We start from the raw sequence: 23797 nt of genomic DNA on the forward strand, positions 1-23797 counted from the left end.
AAAATACTCACCAAACATCCATACATCACTAGCTGAGGTAAAACGTCGAAAATTGATGGACTCTGGAGCCATCCACTTAATAGGCAATTTTCCTTTGGAAGCTAGAAGATTAATTTTAGAAAGTGAATTTTCCTTGTTATCTGCTCAAGGATCTAACAGTTACAGCTAGCTGAGATTTTTAGTATCAAAATAAAAAGCTTCAAGTATCTGACTCCTTGGACTTTCTGTTTATTTGGAAGAACTACTTTTTGTTTCCTTGGTGTGGTGAGGTTGTCTGGAGAGACCTGGTTAGACTGTGGCAGGGAAATAAAACACTGAAGCCCTCCTCTGTGCGGAGAGGCGGGAGATGAGGGAGTGAGAGTGGGCCCCCTTAGCTGGTGCTCTTAGTCTGCAGCTTGGTGATGTGGAGCTCTGCAGTCTCCTCAACAGATCCTGACCCGCTGGCTGGAGCCACTGGTGATGACACCCAGTAGGTTCTCGTCTATGGTAGTGAATGTCTTTAAACATCGAACCACTGTTCCCAGGGGAGATGTGTACATGCACATACATATCTCACAAAGATCATAATCTTAAACCCTGAAAACAACTAATCGTGGTAGGTTTTTTTTCCTTCTGAAAATGAGGTTCAGACATGTTAGGTGACTTGCCTGAAGCTGCCCCACTGCCAGGCGCCCGAGCTGGGGTTTAAGGCCAGGCCCTGGCCCAGAGCCAGAGGGGCTCACTGTCCTGTGCCACCCCCTCCCGTCTCCATCTTCCCGCTGAGACAGGCTCGTTTTCCACTGCTCCCTACATGTGCGTACATGACTACCAAAGCACTGTGAGTATGACTTTGGGAGTTACAAATTTTAAGTGACTAGGTGAAGGCACAAACACGTAATATGTAACGAGGACTGACAACCACATCTTCATGGGTATGTGAAGAGCTGGACATGCGACAGAATGAAAAAGTATACCTCCTAGGTGAGTCTAAATCGTCCTTCTCTTGAAGGATACACAGCTTCCTTCTGTGCCACAAAGGAAACAACTCACCACCCACTGAACATTCCTTCAATTGCTGGGTTACAAGACGAATGGCCCAGAATACCTTTCCTCAAGGAATTCTAATTCTAAAAGGTAGACATGTCTACTTGAATATGGAATGGGGTGTGACACAGACACTGAGTAAATGCCAGGTGCCCTGGGAGCAGAGGAAGCCCACGGCTGAGCGGTGTGGCAGAGAAGGCGGCAGCGGTGTGGGGGAGTGGGAGTCCACAGGGCCGGGAGCCCTGGTTTGAGGAGGTGCCTGTGCTCTGCCAACCCTGTCGAGGATCTGGACTTCCTTCTAGGAGCAACATGTGCCTGAGTACCTTAATCAGGAGACAACTTCATCTGAGTCATTTCTTTTTTTTCACTTAACTTCAAGCACTTTCATGACAAATGACGTCATATCCTCTATTCAATTCCTTGCAAACAAACTTTTCTACACCTGTGTTCTGAATAAAAGCTCCCCAACCTTTAGGATCTTATGGTTTTTCTGAAGCCTAGTGGATCTGCACTTACTGATCTGAGATGACAATAAATACATGAATTGATCGACTACTCATTTTAAATGCTGTCAATGCGATATGAAGCCTTGACCAGCACGCTCTTGGGAGGTCAGCTCTTTACTGGGAGGCCAGAACCTGGACCTGTCAGGGCTTGAGCAGGATAGGAAATGTATTTTAAAATAGTAGAAAGCTGGCCTGGCCATTTTTAAGTTAAATGACCAAAATGAATGAACCACCTAAGAATTTTCTTTTCACATAACAGAGTATCTCTGTTAAAACTGTTTCAGGTTGTAGTAGACAGAAGGCATGGGGAAAGAGAACTGTCATGAGCCATGGCATAAAATGAAGGAAACTCATTTTACATGTAAAATCTGGGCTCATTTTGCCACAATATAAAAATTAAAAAAAAAGGAGAAAGAAACTGGCCTTCCTAAAATGGTAGTAGGAATCAGAAAATACAGTAAGAGCATAACATGGATCTGTAATCCAAGCCTTAGCTGAAATACTTGGAATGTGAACATTTGTTAATAAAAATATTTATTTAAAAAATAAATTATTATTTCAGTAATAATTTAAAGAACCAAGTCAACTCCAAAATTGGCAAAATATCACACGAGCTGGATTTCAGCTCTGAAACCAACTGATCAAAGTCTCTGGAGTTAGTAGATTGGGGATTTTTCTGTCCGACTGCTTCCACCAAGTCGAGGCACCCAGTGCCTCTTTGTAAGATGTCTAACTATGTCTGCCAGTTGAAGGATATCTGGGCTGATTCCAATTTTTGGCTACTGGAAATAAGGCTGCAATGAACATTCAAATGCAGGAATGCAGGTTGCAATGAAATTCAAATGCGCATTTTGTGCGACTGTCAGTTTTCATTTCTTTGTGAGAAGTACACAGGAGTGTAACTGCTGGATTGTATGGTACCTGCATATTTAATTTTTAAAGGATCTGAGAAACTCTTTCAGAGTGGCTGTACAGTTTTACATTCTCACAAGCATTTGGCAATCACTATTTAGATTTTAGCCATTCTGACAAGTGTACAATGGTAGCTCATCGCAGTCTGAGTTTACATCTCCCCAGTGGGTAGAGACCCTGACTGCCTCTGCCCAGGCTTCTCTGCCTTTTCAGTGAACCCCCTCTTCCCATCGTTTGTCCACATTGTATTCCTGGTTTCTGTTTTCCCTGCTGAATTCTGAGAGCTCATCGTACACTGTGGATACTAGTCCTTTGTGGAGTGGCTCATGGCTGTGGATGGGCACTGTGCATGGCAAATATCCTCCACGTTTGCACCTTGTGTTTCCACTCTCTTAACAGGGTCTATTGCGAACTCAAAGTTTTCATTTTGATTAGGTCCCATCTATCAAGTGTTTCCTTTTATGGATTGTGTTTTTCATGTCAAGTCAAAGGACCCTTTTTCTAGTCCTAGATCCTAAAGATTTACTCCTATGTTTTTCCTAAAAGTTTTATAAGCTTTATGTTTTATAATTAAGCTTATGATCCACTCTGAGTTAATGTGAGGTGAGTCGAGGTGAGGTCCACTTTTTGTCTTTGGATGTCTGACTGCTCCAGCTCCATGTACTGAAAGGCTGTCTTTCTTCTGCTGAACTTATTTTATGCCTCTGTCAAAAACCAGCTGAGCTTATTAGGACACACCTGTTAAGAAATAAAAATCATTAAAGATTTTGAGTTTATTGCCTCTTTGTTGTTCTGATTCCTTACCTTTGTAGTAAGTACTGTCTTCCATATATCGGGATAATCCAAAGTCTCCTAGTTTTACGCAATCGTTTGAGGACACCAGAACATTCCGAGCAGCAATGTCCCTGATAAGGAAGAATTCGGGAGAATAAATTTTAATACAATGAAAACAAACCCACAAACTCATCTACATTACATAAAGAAACACTGATACGTACTTTGAAAAATAGCTTATAGGCAATGCAAACATATTTATTACACACTGAAAATAAAGGACACTTTTATGATTTTACTTCAAATATATTCCTTTTGGCAGACATTTACGCATTAATATGATGATTAATATCTTGAATGATGGCAAAGTATATTCTCAAATAATGAATAAAAAGTGAATTATTACTTTTCATACAATCATATTACCAACTGCATTAATGGACAGACAGTGATGCATGACTGGGATCTGTAACCCTCCTGCTACTAAGACATCTAATTGCATAAAATCAAAGTCATCATCTAAACCCTTGCAAATGATTTTGCTGATGTAATTTATTACCATGCTAGGTTAACAAAGTAGTGGGCAAACTGTAAGGGCTTTCACTTGCATTCAAACTAGGGACCCAGATGAGAAACCGAAATTCCATAGAACGCCAATAGATGTCACTCATGACCTTCTGGGGTCCAGGGATGTCCCAGGATGGTATCCGCTTTAGGTCCACATGCTCGCTGTTCTAGTGCCATGTACAGGCTCTCAACAGTATTTATGGAAGAGAGAACAGGCCTGAAAGCAAACTAATGTTTCAAACTCCATGTGAGGAAACCCTCTAAATTTGAGTACTAACAGGCCATGGTTCCTCCTTGGGCCAGCACAAATGCGGTGTGACTTTCTGGTGCTGCCCCTGTACAGCACAGTCCAGTGGTACAAAGAATCATGGGGCACAGTGAGAGTCTCACCTCCGGTTCCTCCACTATCACTGCCCATCCCCACAGCACCTGCCCAGAGGGCAGCTTACCAGCTTTATGACTGGATCTTACCTGTGCACAAATCTTTTGCTCTCCAGATACGCGAGAGCTGTACTAAGCTGATAGGCATACAGGATCAAAGATGCTAGATCCAAACTGTACTTCCTTACTTGCAGAAATGACCTCAGCTTTTGGAACAGTGACCAAGATAAAAAATAATTAGTGACAGAGAACAGAAATCAAACTACAAAGGAGCTACATTCAACAATACTACCCATTTCCAAGCACACTTTTATGAGAAGGGCTTCAATTCTCCCCTAAAACGAAGGGGTAGAATGAAACCAGCTCAGAAATAATGGTTAATCATTCTTTATTTGAATCCTATTATAAAACTGAAATCTTCATGATTATAGACAAATTTCTAAAAAAATACAGAAAGATGCTGCCAGGAAATGAATAAAAGTATGAGCTACTGCTAGATAGGAGCCGGGGGGACAAACAGATGGAATTACCACCCTCACAAGCCTCGCACACAAGCATGGCCAGCAGCTGTGCCCCTCACCTCACTGGACCCCTGGCAGACCTGAGGGTAAGGTGATGAGGAGGAAGGGGAGGCAAGAAGTTCTCACACCTTCCTCCAGGAAGTTTTGGGTGCAGAAAGGTGTGGGGGATTTACCCCATGGGGCTTTTCAGTCCTTATTGCTACTGTCATGATCAATTCAGCTAAATGGTAGCATTGCACAGGAAGGCAGACAGATGAATTTAACTCTAATTCTACAAAATCAATAAATACATAAAAGAGAAAGACTGAGCAACAGTTTAAGCCAGAAAAATTAGCAAATTCTCCAAAAACAAAAGTAGAAAAATACTGTAAACAAAAAATATACATAAGCACTGCTTTTTTTGGAAAGGTAGAGCAGAGGAAGAAGGGGCACCGTGGAGGGCTGAAGTTATTTCATCCAGCAAACTAGGTTATCAAAAGCAGAAGACAGCAGTGGGGAGCCAGCAGGCAGGGTCTTTCAGAGGAAGGGAGGCTGAGGCTGTCCTAGAAAGAAGGAAGGACCCAAACTGCTCTGACTCCCGCTAACCGGAACCCTTCGTCTCCATGTAAAGCAAAACCGTGTTTGGTGCCCTTTAAAAGAGGACTGTATGTCATGTCTCAGGTTAAATTACTGAGTTTTAGTACCAGGAAGTGAAATGCAGACACGAGGAAAAACAACTTGTGTTCATCCTCAAGCAGGCAGGCTACAGAGTGGCCCGGGGAGCAGGTGCCCTGCCGAGGGTCTGATCTGGCAGGCCTGCACTGGGGCCCGAGAATCTGACTTCTAACAAATTTCCAGGTGATGGTTGACACACTAAGTAAGGAATTTCTGTGTTCTGGAGAAAGTCCACATGTGTTACTCACATTTTCAAAAGAAACTGTGACTAATATCAGTTGGATAGGAAGACACCATAAAATGATTTCTTGAGCAGAATAAGGAACTGCAGATTTACCTAAATGTAGGTAAATGAATCCTCATTAAGAGTGCTTCTTCCATCCTCAGAGCCCTCAGCTAGCATTTGGCAATAGCACCAGAGAGGAAAGAAGAACCACTTGGTCACTACTGCTGCCGGCCCTGAGTTAGGGTGTTACTTGGGAATTTAATGATGAAGATGTTATATTCTCTGAACCCAAAACACAAGGGTTTCCTTCACATACTCCCCTTTCTTAAACAAAGGACACCAAACACTCAAGGTAGGCTGAACAACTGCCAAGCATGAGACCATCGTTTCATTGTCACTGTGACAAATGGGCTGGCAATGCACCCAAATGGGCCAGGTCTGGGGGTCAGGATACCTCTCCAAGCGTGCACAGCTCCATGATTATCCAGACGGGGTTCTCCGTGATGACGCCAATCAACTTCACAATGTGAGGGTGGTCAAACTGACGCATTGTTACTAGGGAAAAACAGTTGTCCACAGTCATTCTTTTGATAGAGTGTTAGGTAAGGGTGGCTGACGTATGCTGTGTTTCTTGGCTTAGATGCTCTGTAGAAATAAACTAGTTGAGACAGAAGTCATTGCCAGGCTTTATCTCCTTAGGATATAGGATACAGAGATACAGGAACAGTATTAAAGACAGACTTTTTCTGATGAAAGTATAATATGTATTTTGATGAAACTTATAATATGTAGATAAAGTCAATATGACTTACTCTATGACTTATTAATTTATTGGACTGTTGGGTGCTAAATCTTTCCTCAAATAGAGGCATTCTTCCGATGTCCATGTAATGAAGGACACCGAGATTCATTCACACAACCAGTGTCTACCAAGTGCCTCTGATGGATTCAGTCCAGTGCTGGGAATGGGGTCTGAGCAGTCCTAGGCCCATGGAGCTAAAAGCCTAGAGAGGGGCAATAATAACTTCTAGGCCATGTTTATTTAGTTATAAATACTTAGGAAGGAGAGAACATGGTCTTGTGACATCTTCTGAGGTCAAACTACTTTAAGCACATGGTTAAATGAGAAGGGACAAGCCCTATGAAAGCAGCAAGAACATCCTAGCCTGAGGGCAGGCAGAAAGAGCCTGATGTGTACAGACAAACAGGATGAAATCCTGGCTCTCCACAAGTGTGCACTCAGCAGAGGACATCTACCCACCCTTGACCCTCCCAGCAGTGTCATCCCTGGATGTATGAACGGAGAGCCAATGGGCTGGTGCTGCAGCAGGAGTAGGGCACTGGTGGTGGTCCTGGCTCTTCCCCAGTCTGTGAGCTCCATCAAGTGGGACAGTGTCTGTCCTGCTCACCCCCAACCCTAGGGCCTGGTGGCAACCAGGCTGGACTCCTTTCTACATCTGCCCAATTCCAGTTCCAGGATGTCCAACACTACAGGTACCAAAGGATCAGGGACAGTAAATCTGTCTACCTTTACCCCCTAAACATCACAGCTTACCTGGAACATGTGGATATATTCCCCTACAGATACAGGTATTAATTTGCAAGGCAAGATAGTAACTGTGGTTGTCACATACAAGTCAGAATATTATTTTTCTTACTTCTTCAAAGATAGCTTATATTTCACAAATAAAAAGTCAAATGGAGTTCCACAGAAATTTCTAGAAACTTACAGGCTTCTTGAAGGAATTTCTCTCTCACGCTGTCCGAAGTACAGTTTTTACATGTTTTAATTGCAACCGCCAAAGCTGGATTTTCCTGTGTTAAGGAAATTTCAGAATCACACACACATGCAAAAAGAGCTCTGTATGAATCAATGGACACATTCATGACAAGCTGTTTGTATGGCAACTCTGTGGATTCTGGGCCAGACAGAATCAGAACTGAAAATCTCAAGAGAGGAACATGTCAAATACTCTACAAAATCCCCAGAAAAAATGTCCAGACATGTTACAATATAGGTAATTCATTCACTCATTGTTCCACAAGCATTCACTTTCTGCCATGTGCCAGGTGGCCTTTCAGGTGCTCAGGATACACCAGTGAACAAAAAGGCAGTAAAGTTTCCTTTTCTACTCAAGGTTACCTTCCCGCTAAGAACAATGCACACAAGAAACCAGTGAATCCCAGAGTATGTTAGTAGGTAACAGCGCTGTGGACAAGGAAGGAGTGTGCCAAGACATGCGAGGCAGAGACCAGGACAAAAGAAAAAAAAAAGGGAGGGAGGGAGGGACTGCCGAGAGCTGGCCAGAGGCACAGCCAGGTTCATGGATGCTCCGGGACCCGAGGGGAGGCGTCGTGATGGGATGCAGCTGGGACAAGTGTGGGGTGTTGCAGGCGGGGCAGGGTGGGGTGAGGGGCGTCAGATGGCAGGGACCAGTGTGGCACAGGAGAGCAGGAAGGAGAATCAGAAAAAAAAAAAAAAAAGGAAGGAGAATCAGAGTGAGCTCAGGATCAGATCCAGCTGGAGGAGATCCTCAGTGGGGCAGGGGCATGAGTGCTGCACCCGGACACCCTGCAGCGCAGGAAGTAGGTGAGAAGAGAAGACACACAGTAGGCTAAGAGGGTGGTAGGCAAGGTCAAGAGAAACCATCAGCTCCTGTCTGCCAAAGAAGATGATGTTTTCTTGAACAAGTTCAAAAGACAGAGCTTGAGACAGACAAGAAACGAGGCCATTCCAAAGCTTAATGGAATACCATACATGATTTTAATTAGTAACTTAAGTGCTCATCTTATCCTTGGCCCTACGTTGTCTCTGCCAGCACCACATATTCTTCACATTGGATGTTTTCGTAAGGTGCAAAAAAGACAAAGAGGACAGGATGGGAGAGAAAGAAGCAGGAGAACACGGCAAATGGACAAGGGTTTAAGAAGCCCTGCCTTAGGTCTCCTGGCCACGGCTGCTGTGTCCCAAACTCCACCCTGCCTCAGGCTCCTGGTCCTCACCAGAGGCTCCCAAGAGGGGACAAGATCAGATGAAGGTGCCATCACACAGGTGTGAGAAGCATCCAGCCTCAAGGCCCCAGAAGAAGGCTGTGTCATCTTGATTTCTTTAGTTTTCTCAATAGATTTTATAAATTATCTCACTGGGCCTACAGGTAAGATAGCCTGACAAGATACAGAAGGCTCCAGGCTACCTATTTCACAGCCAGGTCAGCCAGAGGTGAATAGGTTTAGCTGCTTGCCCAAGGTCACCCTGCTGTTAAGTGGCATGTCCCCTCTTCAACAGAGCTTTACCTCCAGAGTGACTGGGGCAGTGTGTACATGTGACAAGCAGCAGGGAGTGGCGGTAGCTCGGCATGGAGTGGCTGCTCGTCACAAGATCTGGCTCTGAAATGGTGCCCATGCGAGATTCTCTGTGTTGACAAAGCCTAATTTGCCAAGCTCCCTCGGAAGAGTCCTTGCTATTGGGTTCTGAGTCTCTATTCCTGGAAGTAGCAGCCTCAGGCAGAAAACACGACTCAGGAGGACACTGGGAAGACAAGACATTGGTTCCTGTCTTCTCAGGGCTGGAACATCCCAGAGCTGGATCCCCAGGCCAGCTCGATGCAAGGTGACCTCACTGAGTGTCCAGTCCTACTTCTACACCAACTTTCAAATTCTCTCTGTCATCCTCACTTTGCTTTTCAGCTCAGACTCTGATATCCATGCCTATTTTGATGAGGATGTAGCAAAGTTATTTTAAACTTGGTAACACCAAAACAGAACTCCTGATATCCCGCTATGATGGATCATCTTATGTGTCAAGTTGATGGGGCCGACAGGGTGCCCAGATATTTGGTCAAGCATATTCTGAGTGTTTCTGGAATGGATTTAATAAGCAAATAGATAGACTGAGTGAAGCAGGTTGCCCTCCTTAATGTGGTGGGCCTCATCTGATCAGCTGAAGGCCTGAGTAGAACAAAAAACTGATCCTCTCCTAAATAAGAGGAAATTCCTCCTGTCCAATTACCTTTGAGCTGGACATTGTTTTGTTTTGTTTTGTTTCTACCCCTTGGAGTACAAGTATACTAGCTATGTTGGGTCTTAGGCCTTTAGACTCAGACTGGAAATAAGAAACCATCAGTTCTCCTGGGTCTCTAGCTGGCCATCTGTAGATCTGAGAATTGTCAGCTTCCATGATCGCATGAGCCAATTCTTAACAAATCGGTTTTGAAGACACCCACAGCCTAGGGCTTCTGTTTTCCTGGGGAGCCCTCACATATGCCCACCACCAGACACATTTCCTCCTTAGCCTTCTTCGCCTCACTTAAGACACAGAATTCAGAGATGCTCAAAGTCAACAACCTAGTGGCCAGTTCTGATTCTTCAATTTCCCTCAGCTCCATGGATCCAACAATCCAGGAACAAGACCTGTGTTCCCCACCTACAGAGTGCATCTGGAACCTGCTGCCCAGCTCTCGCCACTGCTGTAGGCTCACTCACTGGCTCCGCCACCACCACCACCTCCTGTCCCCAGTAACACACTAGGAGTAAAAGCCCAGCCCTCTGGTGTGGGCCCCCAGGGCCCCTCTTCACCCAAACCTCTCACACTAGCCTCAGTTTCTAGGCTGCAACACCACTTCCTGCAGCTGCCTTTCTTGTTCTGCCTGACTGGACAGCTCCTCCCCCAGAAATCTGTGCTGAGATCCTTGTTCAAACTGTCCTGTCTAAAACAGTGCCCAGCTGCCTGCCCCACAGGCTAGCTCCCTGCTGTTCTGCACAACCCTCACCACAAGCTCCAAGCACAGAATTTTCCTTGAGTCACTTTACATTACCACCACTTCTCAGGTTATTAGAATGTCATTATTCTACAAATTATTACTATTCATTCCAATATACACATAGCATACACTGTCACTTACATTATTATTTTCACTCACTGAAATAGAAGTTTCAAGACAGTAGGTAACCTTATTGTCTTATTTGCCAAAAAAGTTTGCCTTACAACAGTACCAAATTCCTAGTAGGTGCTCAATACATATTTGCGGTTAATGGATGCTATTAAAATAAAACCTTTCTTTTGAATGCAGATGCCATTTATGAGTCAGCTGTGGCGTATCTTAAAAATATCTTAGATTGCATTAATTTTAGATTTCACACTAATTGCACACCATATGATTCCAGAATATTAAACATTTTCAAACAAGAGAAGAAATATAAATAGCAAAATGATTATAACACAAACTTGGGTCCCCTTTCTTAAGCTGCAAACTTGGGTCCCCTTTCTTAAGCATGCAGGACTCCAGGTCGTAATGGTAGCCTGGTCCCTGCAGGACAGTCGCTGCTGGTGCAGAACGTGAACAGGAGCACAAATAACTGTCTGCTAAATGTCTGATCTGAGGGCCTTCTTAGAATGGCTAGCCATACGCCATGCCAAGATCTAACTGCTTTGCTTTGAGTTAGTCTTTGTTTTCCTTAACCAGATGGGAAACTCCTTTAGGACCAGGACCATGAATTCTACCTCCATCTAAACATAGGGCCAGATGGTATACTCTAGAAATGACACAAAATGCCCCCCCCCTTTTTTAAAGATTTATTTATTTATTTATTCATGAAAGACACAGAGTGAGAGACAGAGGCAGACACATAGGCAGAGGGAGAAGCAGGCTCCATGCAGGGAGCCCGATGTGGGACTCAGTCCCAGATCCTGAGATCCCAGGATCACAACCTGAACCAAAGACAGGTGCCCAACCGCTGAGCCACCCAGGTGTCCCCCAAATGCCCTTTTTAACAGGAATTCTGAGTAACAACAATAGAAAATTCTGTAAGACCATAAAATCATCATCAACTTGTGAATTTGTGCTCACATACTGGACATGGTGCTTTATGCAAGACAATGTGAAGAAGTGTAAAGAAAGTACTGCTCTCTCGCTTTCAGCCCAGGGCATGATCCTGGAGACCCAGGATCAAGTCCTGCGTCGGGCTCGCTGCATGGAGCCTGCTTCTCCCTCTACCTGTGTCTCTGTCTCTCTCTGTGTGTCTCTCATGAATAAATAAAATAAAATCTTAAAAAAAAAAAAAAAGAAAGTACTGCTCTCTAAAAACTGACAGTTTCCAACGGGAGCTGAACCTGATTCCACACGGCCACACATGAACAGAGCAAGGGGCTCGCCATCAGTCCGAGGATTAGGACCTGTGGCTACTGGCCCCCACATGGGGCAGCAGAAGCCTGGAGAGTACTGAACTATCAAGGGGCTCATCACAGACACCAGAATGTGGGAGAAGTCAATTCAAAGCAAGCAAGACTGAACCTCATTTCTTTTTTAATTTTTCGTAAAACACCTTTTAAAAGAGGCAAATTCAAACACACTGAGGTAATTGCTCAAGGTATGGCTTTTAAAAACCTTCAAAATACAAGCAATATTTACGGGAGAGAGGTCTTTCAATGTTCAATGAAAGTACCACACTGGTGCCCACTATGTCTCCATAAAAGATATGATTAGGCTCTGAATTATTAACAACTAGGAGACATTTAAAAGATTTTAAGAAATCCAGAGAAGGGCTATTCTGGGATTAATTTTAAAAGAGATTTGATGGAAGAATGTGCAGGTGATCAGCAGATGCTCAAATAGTAAGAAAGAAGCCCCATCACCTCACCAAATGAAGACAACAGTGCGTGTGAACGAAGGTCTCGACAGACTCTGTGTTCACTGGCTCTTAAAATGAACTTCAGGTCCCCATGCATGGTCTACCCGACCGTATCTCCTCTCCTTTCATGGTCCGCCCCTTGCACACCTCTGTGGCCACACTGGCCTTCTGTAGACTATACCCTTCTTGCTTTAGGGCTCTGCTCCTGTGTCACCACCTATCAGAAGGCCTCCTTTGACCACCTCATGGGGAGAGCACCTCAACCTCCTCTTACTTATGCTTTTTCCACAGAGTACTTCTTCCCCACTCGACAGTTGGTATATTTGCCTGTCCCTTTCTGTCTCAGAGAAAATTTAAGTTCTGTGAGAGCAGAAATTGTGCCTGTTTTGTTCATTCTTATATCTTAGCCACTTCGCTGTTATGTGGTACATGACTGAGAAATTGTTGCTGAAATAATTACTTGAGTCTCAAAGTAACAGTGGCAGGTTTCTAGCTGTGATGTGTGTGCTGAGCTGTTGTTTGACTGATTATTAAAAATCCTTGATGAAATGTTACTTGATCTTATAGAAAAAGAACATAACCCAGAAAAAGGACTTACTAGGAGCCCAGAGGAATGAATGGACTCCTTTGCACTATAAAATTAGACACCCACATTAAAAACAAACAGTCATGTACAACATGTATCCAGAAGATACTCAACAAAAAAGTGTGAACACTGGTATTTTTCTTGTGTTTGGGATTCACTCAACAAATATTTAATAAACATTAGACAATGGATATTAAACAAATTGTTCTCTTGTATTTTCACAACTAAAATGGATTCGTTATTTTAAAACTATTTAAAGTATTTAAAAACACATGAAATAGGGACGCCTGGGTGGCTCAGCAGTTGGGCACCTGCCTTTGGCTCAGGTCGTGATCCAAGGATCCGGGATCGAGTCATGCATCAGGCTCCCTGTGAGGAGCCTGCTTCTCCCTCTGCCTCTCTTTCTCAGTCTGTGTCTCTCATGAATAAATAAATAAATCTTAAAAAAAAAGCATGAAATAAAGCCCACTAACCCTGCCATTATCTGTGTGGTCCTAGTAAGTCGCTCTACTGTGGCAACTTCAGAATGTTTGCCGATCAACAATCTATGGACTGCAGGGAGCTCAGAGATGACTGAGTTCAAATGGAGTAATTCAGTCAGGAAACTTCACCTCCCCCACATCCTAGCTGGGTGTAGCCAAGTCAAAAAGTTAGTTGGTCTTTGAATAACTTTAGATCCAGGGCTCTTTCTACTGCATTTTGCCTCAAAGAACAAAGTTACGAGAATTACGAAGATAATACAGATATTGTAAAAAAAAACAAAACAAAAAAAACAAAAAACCATCAACCCCCCCCCCAAGAAAAAGCAACAACAACTGGAAGAGGAGTTAACAGCTAGAAATACATAATAAATGACAGAGTTGTATGTAAGTACAAAGGTAAAGGCTTTCAAAAAAAAATGGTAAAGGCTTTCAAAACTGAAGTTTAAAAAAATGAAACCTCTCATTTGTTTAGGGACATGATGGCAATTGTCCATTGTTCCTGACAAAAACAATAAACAAAACAAAAAAAAAACTCTTTTAGCTCTCTAGTTCCAAAAATAATGGAACTAGTAATCATTATGTCACCTGTGCATGTACAAAGGATATGAAAAACTGACATGTATGGAATTACTGGGGAAAATGCCATTTGCAGTTTCCAAAGCAGGGGTCACACAAAAGGTCAATCATCTGTGTTACTACAGACCTTCATTGACTGAAGATGGGAGTTACGTCCTGATAAACCCATCATAAGTTGAAAACATCCTAAGTTGAAAGTGTGCATAACATACATACCAAATGTAACACATAAAGTAAAAAAACTGTTAAGTTGAACCACCCTTATATACAACCATCGTTAAGATGGGGATAATCTGTGTACCTTTATTAGCACCATCTGTGTACACCTCTTTAAAAAGTTTCTTGAGCAAGTATGTACTCTTATTTTCTCTCTTTCTTTAAAACTAGGCTTCACGCCTAGCATGGAAGCCCAACGTGGGGCTAGGACCCACAGCCCTGAGATCAAGACCTAAAATCAAGAGTTAAACATTTAGGGGCACCTGTGTAGCTCAGTGGTTGAGCATCTGCCTTTGGCTCAGTTTGTGATCCCATGGTCCTGGGACGGAGTTCAGGGTTCCTGTGGGGAGCCTGCTTCTCCTTCTGCCTATGTCTCTGCCTCTCTCTGTGTGTCTCTCATGAATAAATAAAATCTTTTTTATTTGTTTTAGATTTTATTCACGAGAGACAGAGAGAGACAGAGAAAGGCAGAAACAACAGGCTCCATGTAGGGAGGCCTATGTGGGACTCGATCCTGGAACTCCAGGATCACACCCTGGACCGAAGGCGGGCGCTCAACCACTGAGCCACCTAGGCATCCTAATATAAATAAAATCTTAAAAAAAAAGTTGGACATTTAGCCAACTGAGCCACCCAGGTGCCTCTGTACTATTATTTTAAAATGTTTTAAAATTACTGATCTAATAAAAATAGATACAATAACCAGTGTTGGTAGGGATGCAGAGAAATGGGCACTCTTTATACACTGCTGCTAGGAATAGAAATGTCACAGCTTCTTTGGAGACAGTTCAGCAGTCAGTCAAAGAGCAGTTACCATGTGGCCCAGCAATTCCACTCCCAGATATCTACTCAAGAGAACTGGAAACTATTCACACACAAACCTGTACAAGAGTGTTCACAGAGGTATTATTTGTAACAGCTAAGAAATGGTAACAACCCAAATGACCATCAAATGAAAAACAGACAAAAAGTTGTCTATCCATACAATAGAATGTTATTTAGCAATGAAAAGAAATGAAACCCTGATACACACTACAACATGGATGACTCCTGAAAACATGTTAACTGAAAGTCCATCACAAAAGGCCATATATCATATGAGCCCATTTACATGAAACGTCCAGAAAAGGCTAATCTACAGAAGCAGAAAGCAGATGAGTGGCTGCCAGGAGCTGGAGGTAAGGTGGAATGGGAGTGAATGCTAAGGGATGTGGGGGCTTCTTTCTTCTTCTTTCTTTCTTCTTTCGGGGGCAAAGAAAATGTGCTAGGGTGGATTGTGGTGGTGGATATACAACTCTATCAATATATTAAAAAACCACTCAATTGTACATTTTAAAAAAGTAAACTTTATGGTATGTGATTTATACCTCAATAAAACTATTATTAAAGAAATAATTTTAAAAAAATTTTTTTAATTTTAAAAATCTGTTGATCCCTTTTGGAGGACAGTGTGGGGTAAATTAATGTTCTTCCCTTGAGAACATTAATTTGGGAATACTGGCCAGCTGCTGTCAATGTTGGTCATCTGTCAACTCCGTGCAATGGACAATCACTGTGGAATCTACTGAGGAGAGAGGCTGCAAGAAGAGTAAAATCAATGGACCGACCCAGCCCTCTGAGAGCTAAGTGTGCCATTTTTCTGTTTCTGAATATATATACCAAGTAGGTTGATATGTATGACGAGCTTTGTAAAAGACATGTGCAAAGAACCGAGGACTCATGAAGACAAACAAGAGGCAAGGGTCAAAAGGAATGCCAAATCCTGGTCACCGTGGAGGACTTACTGGGCTCATATAGACGCCTTGATGGACATCTCCAAACTGGCCTTCCCCGATGCAGCGTCCAAGCTCGATTCTTTCTCTCTGAATCTCATAATCCCTGGCTGCAAAACAGGATATATGTAAGTACAACATTCCAAATGTAGAAACGACACTTGACACATTTTGTTTCATTATCATCCATGAGTACCAATTGCACTGGTGGCACATCATTCTATGAAAATGCTTTACATAGAGTGGAATTCTCTTAAACACTGTTTTAAAAGGAATTATATAAACTGTTACAGCATCACATGAACTACCAAAACCATGTGAGTTCTATTAAACGTAGATTTTTTTCACATTTTTTAATGTTGATTTAGTTTATATCTGTCTGATAGTTTTCTAAATAGTTTCTCCAAGTAGTAAATTATATGCTTAGGTAATCAGTGCTATTAGTTTAGGTATTAATATATGAAAGGCTAAAAATCACAGTTATTTAAAGCAATTATTTAATGAATAACTGAAGTTTGAAAATCGGGAGGCAACAGAAAAACTGTCATGAGAAACTTTACGTTTTAAAAGTTTAAGAGTTTTCCACTTTCTGACGATCCTATCTATATTATTCATGGAGCTAAAAGAGTTTAAAGAGGTCACTTCTAAAAACTAATTTCAAAATCAGGTGACTTGGAATCAAGGTTGAACATATCACATTATAAATTATGAATATTTTATATTTTTCAGAGCATTTGCCTCAAATTAATATATTAAGTCATTGTGATTTTACACAAAACCAATTATTTAGTAGGCTGTTGAGGCACGTGGAAATAAGATACCCACTAGAAACCTTGTCAATTGGTTCTAATCCAATTAACTGCTTAGTATTTTTATTCTCTCCAGCAGGGAAGCCTGTCTGCACAACCCACACTGTGTGCATTCCATTAGTGTAGTTGCCAATGGAATAAAACCATAGCCAAATATTTCAAAACTCAACCCCTGGCTTATCAAATTCTAAACTGCACAGAAAACCCAACCAAATTTTAGCTAGTTCTTTTCCTCTTTAAAATCACTTTAGCTAGTAGTTCCATTGGTTTAACAGCATGAATAAACCAATGGAAAGTAGTTTAAAGATAAAGTTACTGAAGACTGAAACATCCCACATCATTCCATAGGTTGCAATTGCAAGCAAATGCAGTTATTTTAAAGGAATCCTGTTACCTTCATCTATTCCATAGCTTTCTGTATTGCAATTAAGGGAGAAAAAAATTGAAGACCTTGCTTAGAAATAACTAATAGCAATTAGGTTAACAACAACAAATTCCGAGAGTACATTTCAACATTTACTTTGCTACATATTTTAACCACAAACATCAGTTAAAAAAAAAAAAAGAGGACTAGACACAAGCAAACTATGAATCTCCTCAAATTAACTCGATGTGATGTCAACAATGATTATTAATCTCCATTTCGTAAATTCTTGCATGAGAACTCATTTTTGTGGGGTCTGGACCTTATTACTCAACACTGAATGGTAAGTACACAAATACAAATTTGGTTTCTCTGTAGGAATGTGTAAGGGACTCAAAGGCTAACCTAAATTTAAACATCTTTCCATGTTGCTACTGCAAGTCAAAATGCATGTTTCAGCTCTTCCTTCTGTTTTGAACCACTCTAATACAGGAGCTCTTATAAGGGGATTCAGAGTGCACCTGGGATAATGCAGGCCTGATGTTGGTAATGCCTCTTCAACATGTACCGTTAATCCAAATGAGAGCATCTTTTAAAATAGCATCTTTTAAAATTCAAACAGGGTAAATAAAGTCCCTGAAACATTTATTTTACAAATATGTATGGCTCTATTGAAATCAGGACATCAGATATTAAATTATTAAGGCCTCTGGGGCTGTAAGGTAGGATCCTAATTGAGCTTCTTTAAAAGATATAGTTAACTGTTTTTTTTAAAATAAAAAAAAAAACATGTTTTTTAAAATTAAAAAAAAAATTTTTTAAGTAAATTCTATGCCACACGTGGGGACTGAACTCGCAACTCTGAGATGAAGATTCACACACTCTAATGATTGAGCCAGCCAAGTGCCCCTAAAACATTTTCTTTAATGTGAGTGAAATTTCAAGTGTGTCTCCAATTCAAGATCTGGGGCTGTCTCCTCCAACATGGAATCTGGCTTCCAGGTTCTCTGAAATCAAGAAGCAGCACACAACAGAGAGAAGCAGAATGCTGGCGGAACACAATTAATTGAAATGCAATGAAGTGAATATGAGTATTTCTTTGAAGTGAATATATAGGTGTGTATATATATTTAACTTTAAACAAAAAAATCATCTACAGAGAGGATATTCTGTAATCAATAACCATTGTATCATCCTAGAGCCAGGACACAAGATTACGGAAAACCTGTAACTAAGCTGAACTTACTATAGATACTTGAACTTTTAGGCTTCTGACCTGAGACTAGCCAAATACAAAATAGGATTCTAAAGGTTGAAGAGAATATTTCTGTCATGCACTCAGTGAGCTATTAAAGAGAGTTCTAAGAAAACAATAACTAAAATTTAAATGTGAGATATTGAAAAGTTAAATACTGTCAAATCTGAAGAATAAAACCAGAAGCCTACTTACTTGACGGCATGGTGTAGGTATCTTCTTCGTCTATAATCTCAGCATAATCATCTGTTTCTGTAGGAAAGGAAGCAGATATGTTGGAAAAGGTTAAATATTTGACCTCCTGGCCTTTAATATCATTAGAAAAGGCAAAATGATTTGCCTAAATCTCCTACTATGCCGACATATTCTTAAAACACTATTACTCAATTTTTGCTCACACATGAGTCATTTATGGAAATAAAGTGACATCATGGTGCAGTCTGTTATAACACACAGACTTGTTTCTCAGGGAGCAAAGAGCTGGCACAGAAAGCCCTTGTGCAGAACGGAAAGACAGGGAGCAACTATGTACCAACTGCAAAACTCTCCCTCAACTACACCAAATACGTGTTTAAGGCCACACTGCTGTCCCCCAGGAGCTCTCCAAACGAGACTGGCATCTCAAAAACCGAGAATCTGACATTATTCACAAGTAGACTCTACAGCAGAATCTGAACGCTGGCCTCTTGGAAAACAAAAGTGATAGCCTGACTGCTGAGGAGATTAACTGGGTAACATGTTTCATTTGTTCCGGGTGGAAGGAACCCAGGAAGGCATCTCCTGTCACGCTATGCTCAGGTAGTTGAAGCGTACAGGCTAATGTCAGAAGGGTAAAAGGTCTAGCAGAAAGAATGGAATGGGAAGAGGAGGCATAGTAAAAGGAGGCTTCTTTGAGATGATGTCAAGGAGCTGTAGTGTTTCCACTACTCCTCTCAGTAATACAGTGACTTAGAAACCCACCTCCGTATCAACGGGGAAAACTCATCTGAAGGAAACAGCCCTCACTTGAACAACAATTATGCTGACTTAAGCCTTGCCTCCAGCCTGAGGATGTAAGCTGCTGGGCCAGGGAAGGAGGGGCAGCACTTCCTGAATTATCTTTGAGGAGAGCTCTTCAAAGAGAAAATCTGACCAAGCATCTACCTTTAACCCCAGAGAAACTAAAAACTAAGTGTTCTTTCCTTTGTGCTGCCATGACTACTTCATTCAGATATCAAAATTATAGAAAAGAGAGAATACACAGTCTACGTTCTTTAGGAGATCAATCATTCCACATATTGCTATGGTAATGACTGAGATCAGACCTCACAGTTCCTGGAAGAATTCAGTTCTTAATTAAAAGTGATTAAAGTAAAAAAAATAAAAAAATAAAAAAATAAAAAATAAAAATAAACAAAAAATAAAAAAAGTGATTAAAGTAAAAAAAAAATTCAGCTAGCAGAGTGCAACATCAATAAATCAATTCTCCTTAAAGCATTTAGTAAATGTAAACTATTCCTAAATCCTACTGAGAGGTGGATAATCTGTATGGTTCTTACATGTTACCAGTAACACTACTTACAAGATTAAAGAAACTTTACATTCTTTTCTTTCTTTACTGCTCCCTCTTACCCTGTTCTCAGTGCGCTGGCATGTCCTCGGCCTGCAGCTTTGCTTTTGTGTAGGCTGGCTTAATGAAGGACAGTGGGAGATGATATTTGGGGACAGAAGGGAGCTTCTAAGGCACTTTAAGAAAAAGGACCACGCAGGGGAGGAATCTACACAAGTAGCTGAGACAAGAGAAGCAACACGTCACACACATGGCATCTGGGGATTGTTTTCCCTCTTTGTTCTGTGATTTGTGCCCTTCCCTCAGGAAGCTAACTAAGGCAGAATTTCCACCAACAACAGGCTCTACCCTCACTGCTTTCTTTCCTACAAAGCACACACCTGTAGAGGCCGAACACAGTAGGTGACCCCGGGGGTGGCAGGATCCGGGCGGTGACAGGTGCCAGACCCCCAGCCTCTGCTACCCTTGCTGCCCCATTACCAGAAGTGTTTCAGGGACCCTTGCACCTGGCCCTTTGCTCTACTAAGGAGACGTCACAGATCCATCAACCCCCCTGGCATGATTCCTTTCATGGCTGGGGGGGTCACTGCCTGCCTGACGGAGAAGGGCACAAAGCTGCCAACGATATCAGAGTAGGCCTCTCACCCAGGACTTACCCCATGGTAGAGCTCATGCTGGCTCAGCCAATTCTGGTGTCAGCTGAAGCGTCATCCAGCCAGAGACCTGCCTCAAACTAACCTGCCCCCGAACCCCCTCACTCTTAGTTACGCTGCCCGGCTTACTTTCCTCAGTGCCATCACTACCAACCAGCTGGCAATCCTCTTGTTCCTTGTCAACTGTCTGCCCGCTCCACAAAGAGAGCCCAGGGGAGCAGAGCCCTCGTGCATCTTCCACTCATCTCAGCACCCAACATGGTGCCTGGCACACAGAAGGGGTGAGGCACGTACTTGCTGAAGAGAGGACAACTTCACTGCGACCACAAAGTGATCGGACTAAAGCTGAGGCAAAGAAGTATGTGGTCCATGCAGGGTCCTGCAGACCATACGGGGTGGAGCTGCAGCGCCCAGGATGGGCACATACCCTGCTCCACCCCGCGAGGTCATCTCACCTGTCTGCTGTAGCTGTGCCCTCGTGTGTAAAATGGGAACACATCCACCTTGCGGGGTTGTTATGAGGATTACAGGAGATACATACAAAGTCGAGGTGTGGACCTGTGCATGATAGATGATCCGTGTGGTTTTGCTTCTTCTGAGTGCTCTTGGGGAAGAATCTGGCAGCAGAGGGGTTCCTGACTGCTGAGACTCTCAGTTGGCCCTCCTGGTTTGACTGCAATGTCTTCTGAGACTGTCTCTTTTTAGAAAAGCCTCACTAGAAATACTAACCTCTGAAAATATTATGAAGCCATAAAAATTAAATGGCTGATATACATCAGGCTAGCATACAAAATTGATTTGGGAAAAATCAAGTTGCAGATACCTGAATTAACTGACACAATCACGAAAGAGCCTGTAATTCCTTCCTCTCTTTGGACTGGAAAGCTATCTGGGAATCACTCAGGCTGACACCGAGGTGTAGATATGTGTACTGAGCTGTACCATGACTAGAGACTTTTCGCTGCAGTGAACGGTACTAGTGGCCTCTGAGCTGGTTCCTAAGGAACAGAGTCACTGCTCTTGAAGGCACACAGACCTATAGAAGTTTCATCGTAATCTCTACATAGGAGCTTTCAGGTTGTAATACGTGGCATATTTCCCCAAGAATGCTTGATATTGACTTGGTTCTATTTTCCTTACCCGGTTTTTAGCGTTACAGGATATGATACTGATACAAGAGGCATTTTCACACACTTAAGGGCCCCTGAAAAATTGGAGCCTGACTTGAAATTGCCAGGTCTCCCCAAACAATGATACAAGGAAAACAAACATAAAGAAAGGAAACAAGTTGAAGATCTGAGCACCAATAAGGAAAGCCAGATCTGCCTACTGACGATGATGGCAGCATTCCTGAGCTCACCACACCGCAGACGCTATTAGAAACTGTTAACGCTGATCCAGGGAGGGGGTACTGCTAGCATCGTCCCACTTCACAGACAGGAGACTGGGGCTCCCAGGGCACAAGTCACTTCCTCAAGGTCCCAAAGCCAATCAGTGGCAGGCTGCTACTCACAGCAGCGCTCAGGCACAGAGCCTGGGCTATGCTGTCCCGGGCCTCATCCTTTCTTATCTTCCACAACGTTTATAGGGACTTTTATATATCTTTTAAAGTTTTTAAAGTAATCTCTACACCTAATGTGGAACTTCAACTCCAACCCCCAGATCAAGAGTTGCACGCTCCACCAAAAAGCCCCTGGGGACTTTTGTGAGACCATGTACCCTATGCTATGAAACTATGGAATATTCCTCTAGGATATTTGGGGGGATCTCTCCCCACCTTCCAACATGAGCACAGTTTGGCTCCAGGAATGTTCAAAGGATGGGGACCTGTGTATTTGGGAGACTATTTCCATGAATTAAATATTTCAAAACAAACATTTTTAAAAATGGAGACTCCTAAAACCTTGTACAACATAATAATTTGAAAGGCTGGGTATTACAATATGTAGTAAAATAAAAATGAGAGGAAGACACATAAAGAGGACAGTGACAGCTCAGAACTTAGGGGAGAAAAGAATGAAGTTCTCCTCTTAGAGCAAGGTGAACAGGTGGAGTCAAGCTGCTACTGAAAACAAGGACACGGCTGCACAGCGTCCAAGCCTCATGCTCTGTCATGCAGTCTGACGCCTTTGGAGCCCGAGGCGCACATGTCAGTGCAATAGCACAAGAGCCTTCAGGCTCACAAATTTGTCCAGTGCAGACCATGTGCTCACCGTCCATGGGAGAGAGGGTAGACAGGGTGCTTCAGGGGCACCTCCTCCAACCGCCTGACGGAAAATGGTCCCCTTTCCCCTTGTGGTGCTTGGGCCATGGCTTGGACACTTGTAATTCTGAAAACTCGTTCCCCTGGCCGCCGCCCCCTGCTGCCCTCGGGAAGTCAGAATGGGACACCAATCCCAAAGAGCCACATCTCTGTGGACAAGACAACTCGGGCAATTCAGCGGGGCTGGCCCATGGCCCAGCTTCCTGTTCCACCTGCATGACGGACAGGGGCCGCTAGCACAGAGCCCCAGAAAGCAGGGAAGGGTTCTCTCCTGGAAGCCGGGAAGGGCTCCTCTGTGCTCTTTTGTATTCATGGCTCTATGACCCAGCCCAGGGTCGGCTGCTCTCCCCTGTCCCAGGGTAGACAGCATGTCTCTTAGACTCCGCTGGTCAGTGTCTGCTGCAACTGTCCAACCCTGCTGCTGCGGGCCAGCGGGTAGGCAGTCCTCTACCACAATGGCTGTGGCTGTGCTGCAATAAAGTCTTACCTGTGGATCCTGAAATGTGAATTTCATGCAGTTCTGATGCCACAAATACTATTCTTTTTTTTATTTTTCCCCAATCATTAGAAAGAGTAATAATAATCCTGTGCTCCAGGGGCAATTGGAAAGAGGCAGGTTGTATTTTGCCCATGGGCCTCAGTGTGTGGCCTCCTGACCTAGACCAAGTGACTAAAGGCCTGAAGTCCAGCTTACTCATCTGTAAAATGGGAGCAGAAATACTTGCCCCAACTGATTGCTAGAATTGGGAAAGTCAAATGTGAGGAAAATGATTTCATCACATAGAACGTGGGAATAAGCTCATGTTTATAAACACTTGTTCCAATTCTCATGCTTTTACAGTAATCCTCACAACAACCGCTGAGGCCTTTTACGGATGAAGACACGAGATGAAGCAATTTCAACCAGGCTGCTGGTGACATGATGGGACAGTGGGGGAGCATGAGGCTGGAGCGTCCACACTGTGCTCCTTAGGCCCCCCTTGGGCTCTGCAGAGAGGACAATGCTGGAGTCACACACCAAGTGCCTGTGCACAGGGGGCTCCGTGCCAGCAGTGACTGCTAACTAACTGTAAGTACCAAG

At 43.0% G+C, this 23797-nt stretch overlaps 1 protein-coding gene across 6 annotated transcripts in view; it reads right to left on the bottom strand.

The window, feature by feature from the left end:
- Positions 1–23797, bottom strand: part of PTK2 (protein tyrosine kinase 2) — a 271928-nt gene that overhangs the window by 56680 nt on the left and 191451 nt on the right. For 5 of the 6 annotated variants that reach the window (XM_055314396.1, XM_055314395.1, XM_055314394.1 and 2 more), the window contains 7 exons: positions 18447–18503; positions 15836–15933; positions 7295–7379; positions 6019–6119; positions 4254–4369; positions 3246–3346; positions 12–101 (listed from right to left, as the gene is read on the bottom strand). In XM_055314396.1, the coding sequence (XP_055170371.1) occupies positions 12–101; positions 3246–3346; positions 4254–4369; positions 6019–6119; positions 7295–7379; positions 15836–15933; positions 18447–18503 (648 nt within the window). Of the gene's footprint in view, positions 1–11; positions 102–3245; positions 3347–4253; positions 4370–6018; positions 6120–7294; positions 7380–15835; positions 15934–17026; positions 17048–18446; positions 18504–23797 lie in introns of all 6 variants that reach the window. The other variant, XM_055314393.1, reaches the window with a different exon arrangement.

Source organism: Nyctereutes procyonoides, unplaced genomic scaffold, assembly GCF_905146905.1.
Source record: "Nyctereutes procyonoides isolate TBG_1078 unplaced genomic scaffold, NYPRO_anot_genome, whole genome shotgun sequence".
NCBI lineage: Eukaryota > Metazoa > Chordata > Mammalia > Carnivora > Canidae > Nyctereutes > Nyctereutes procyonoides.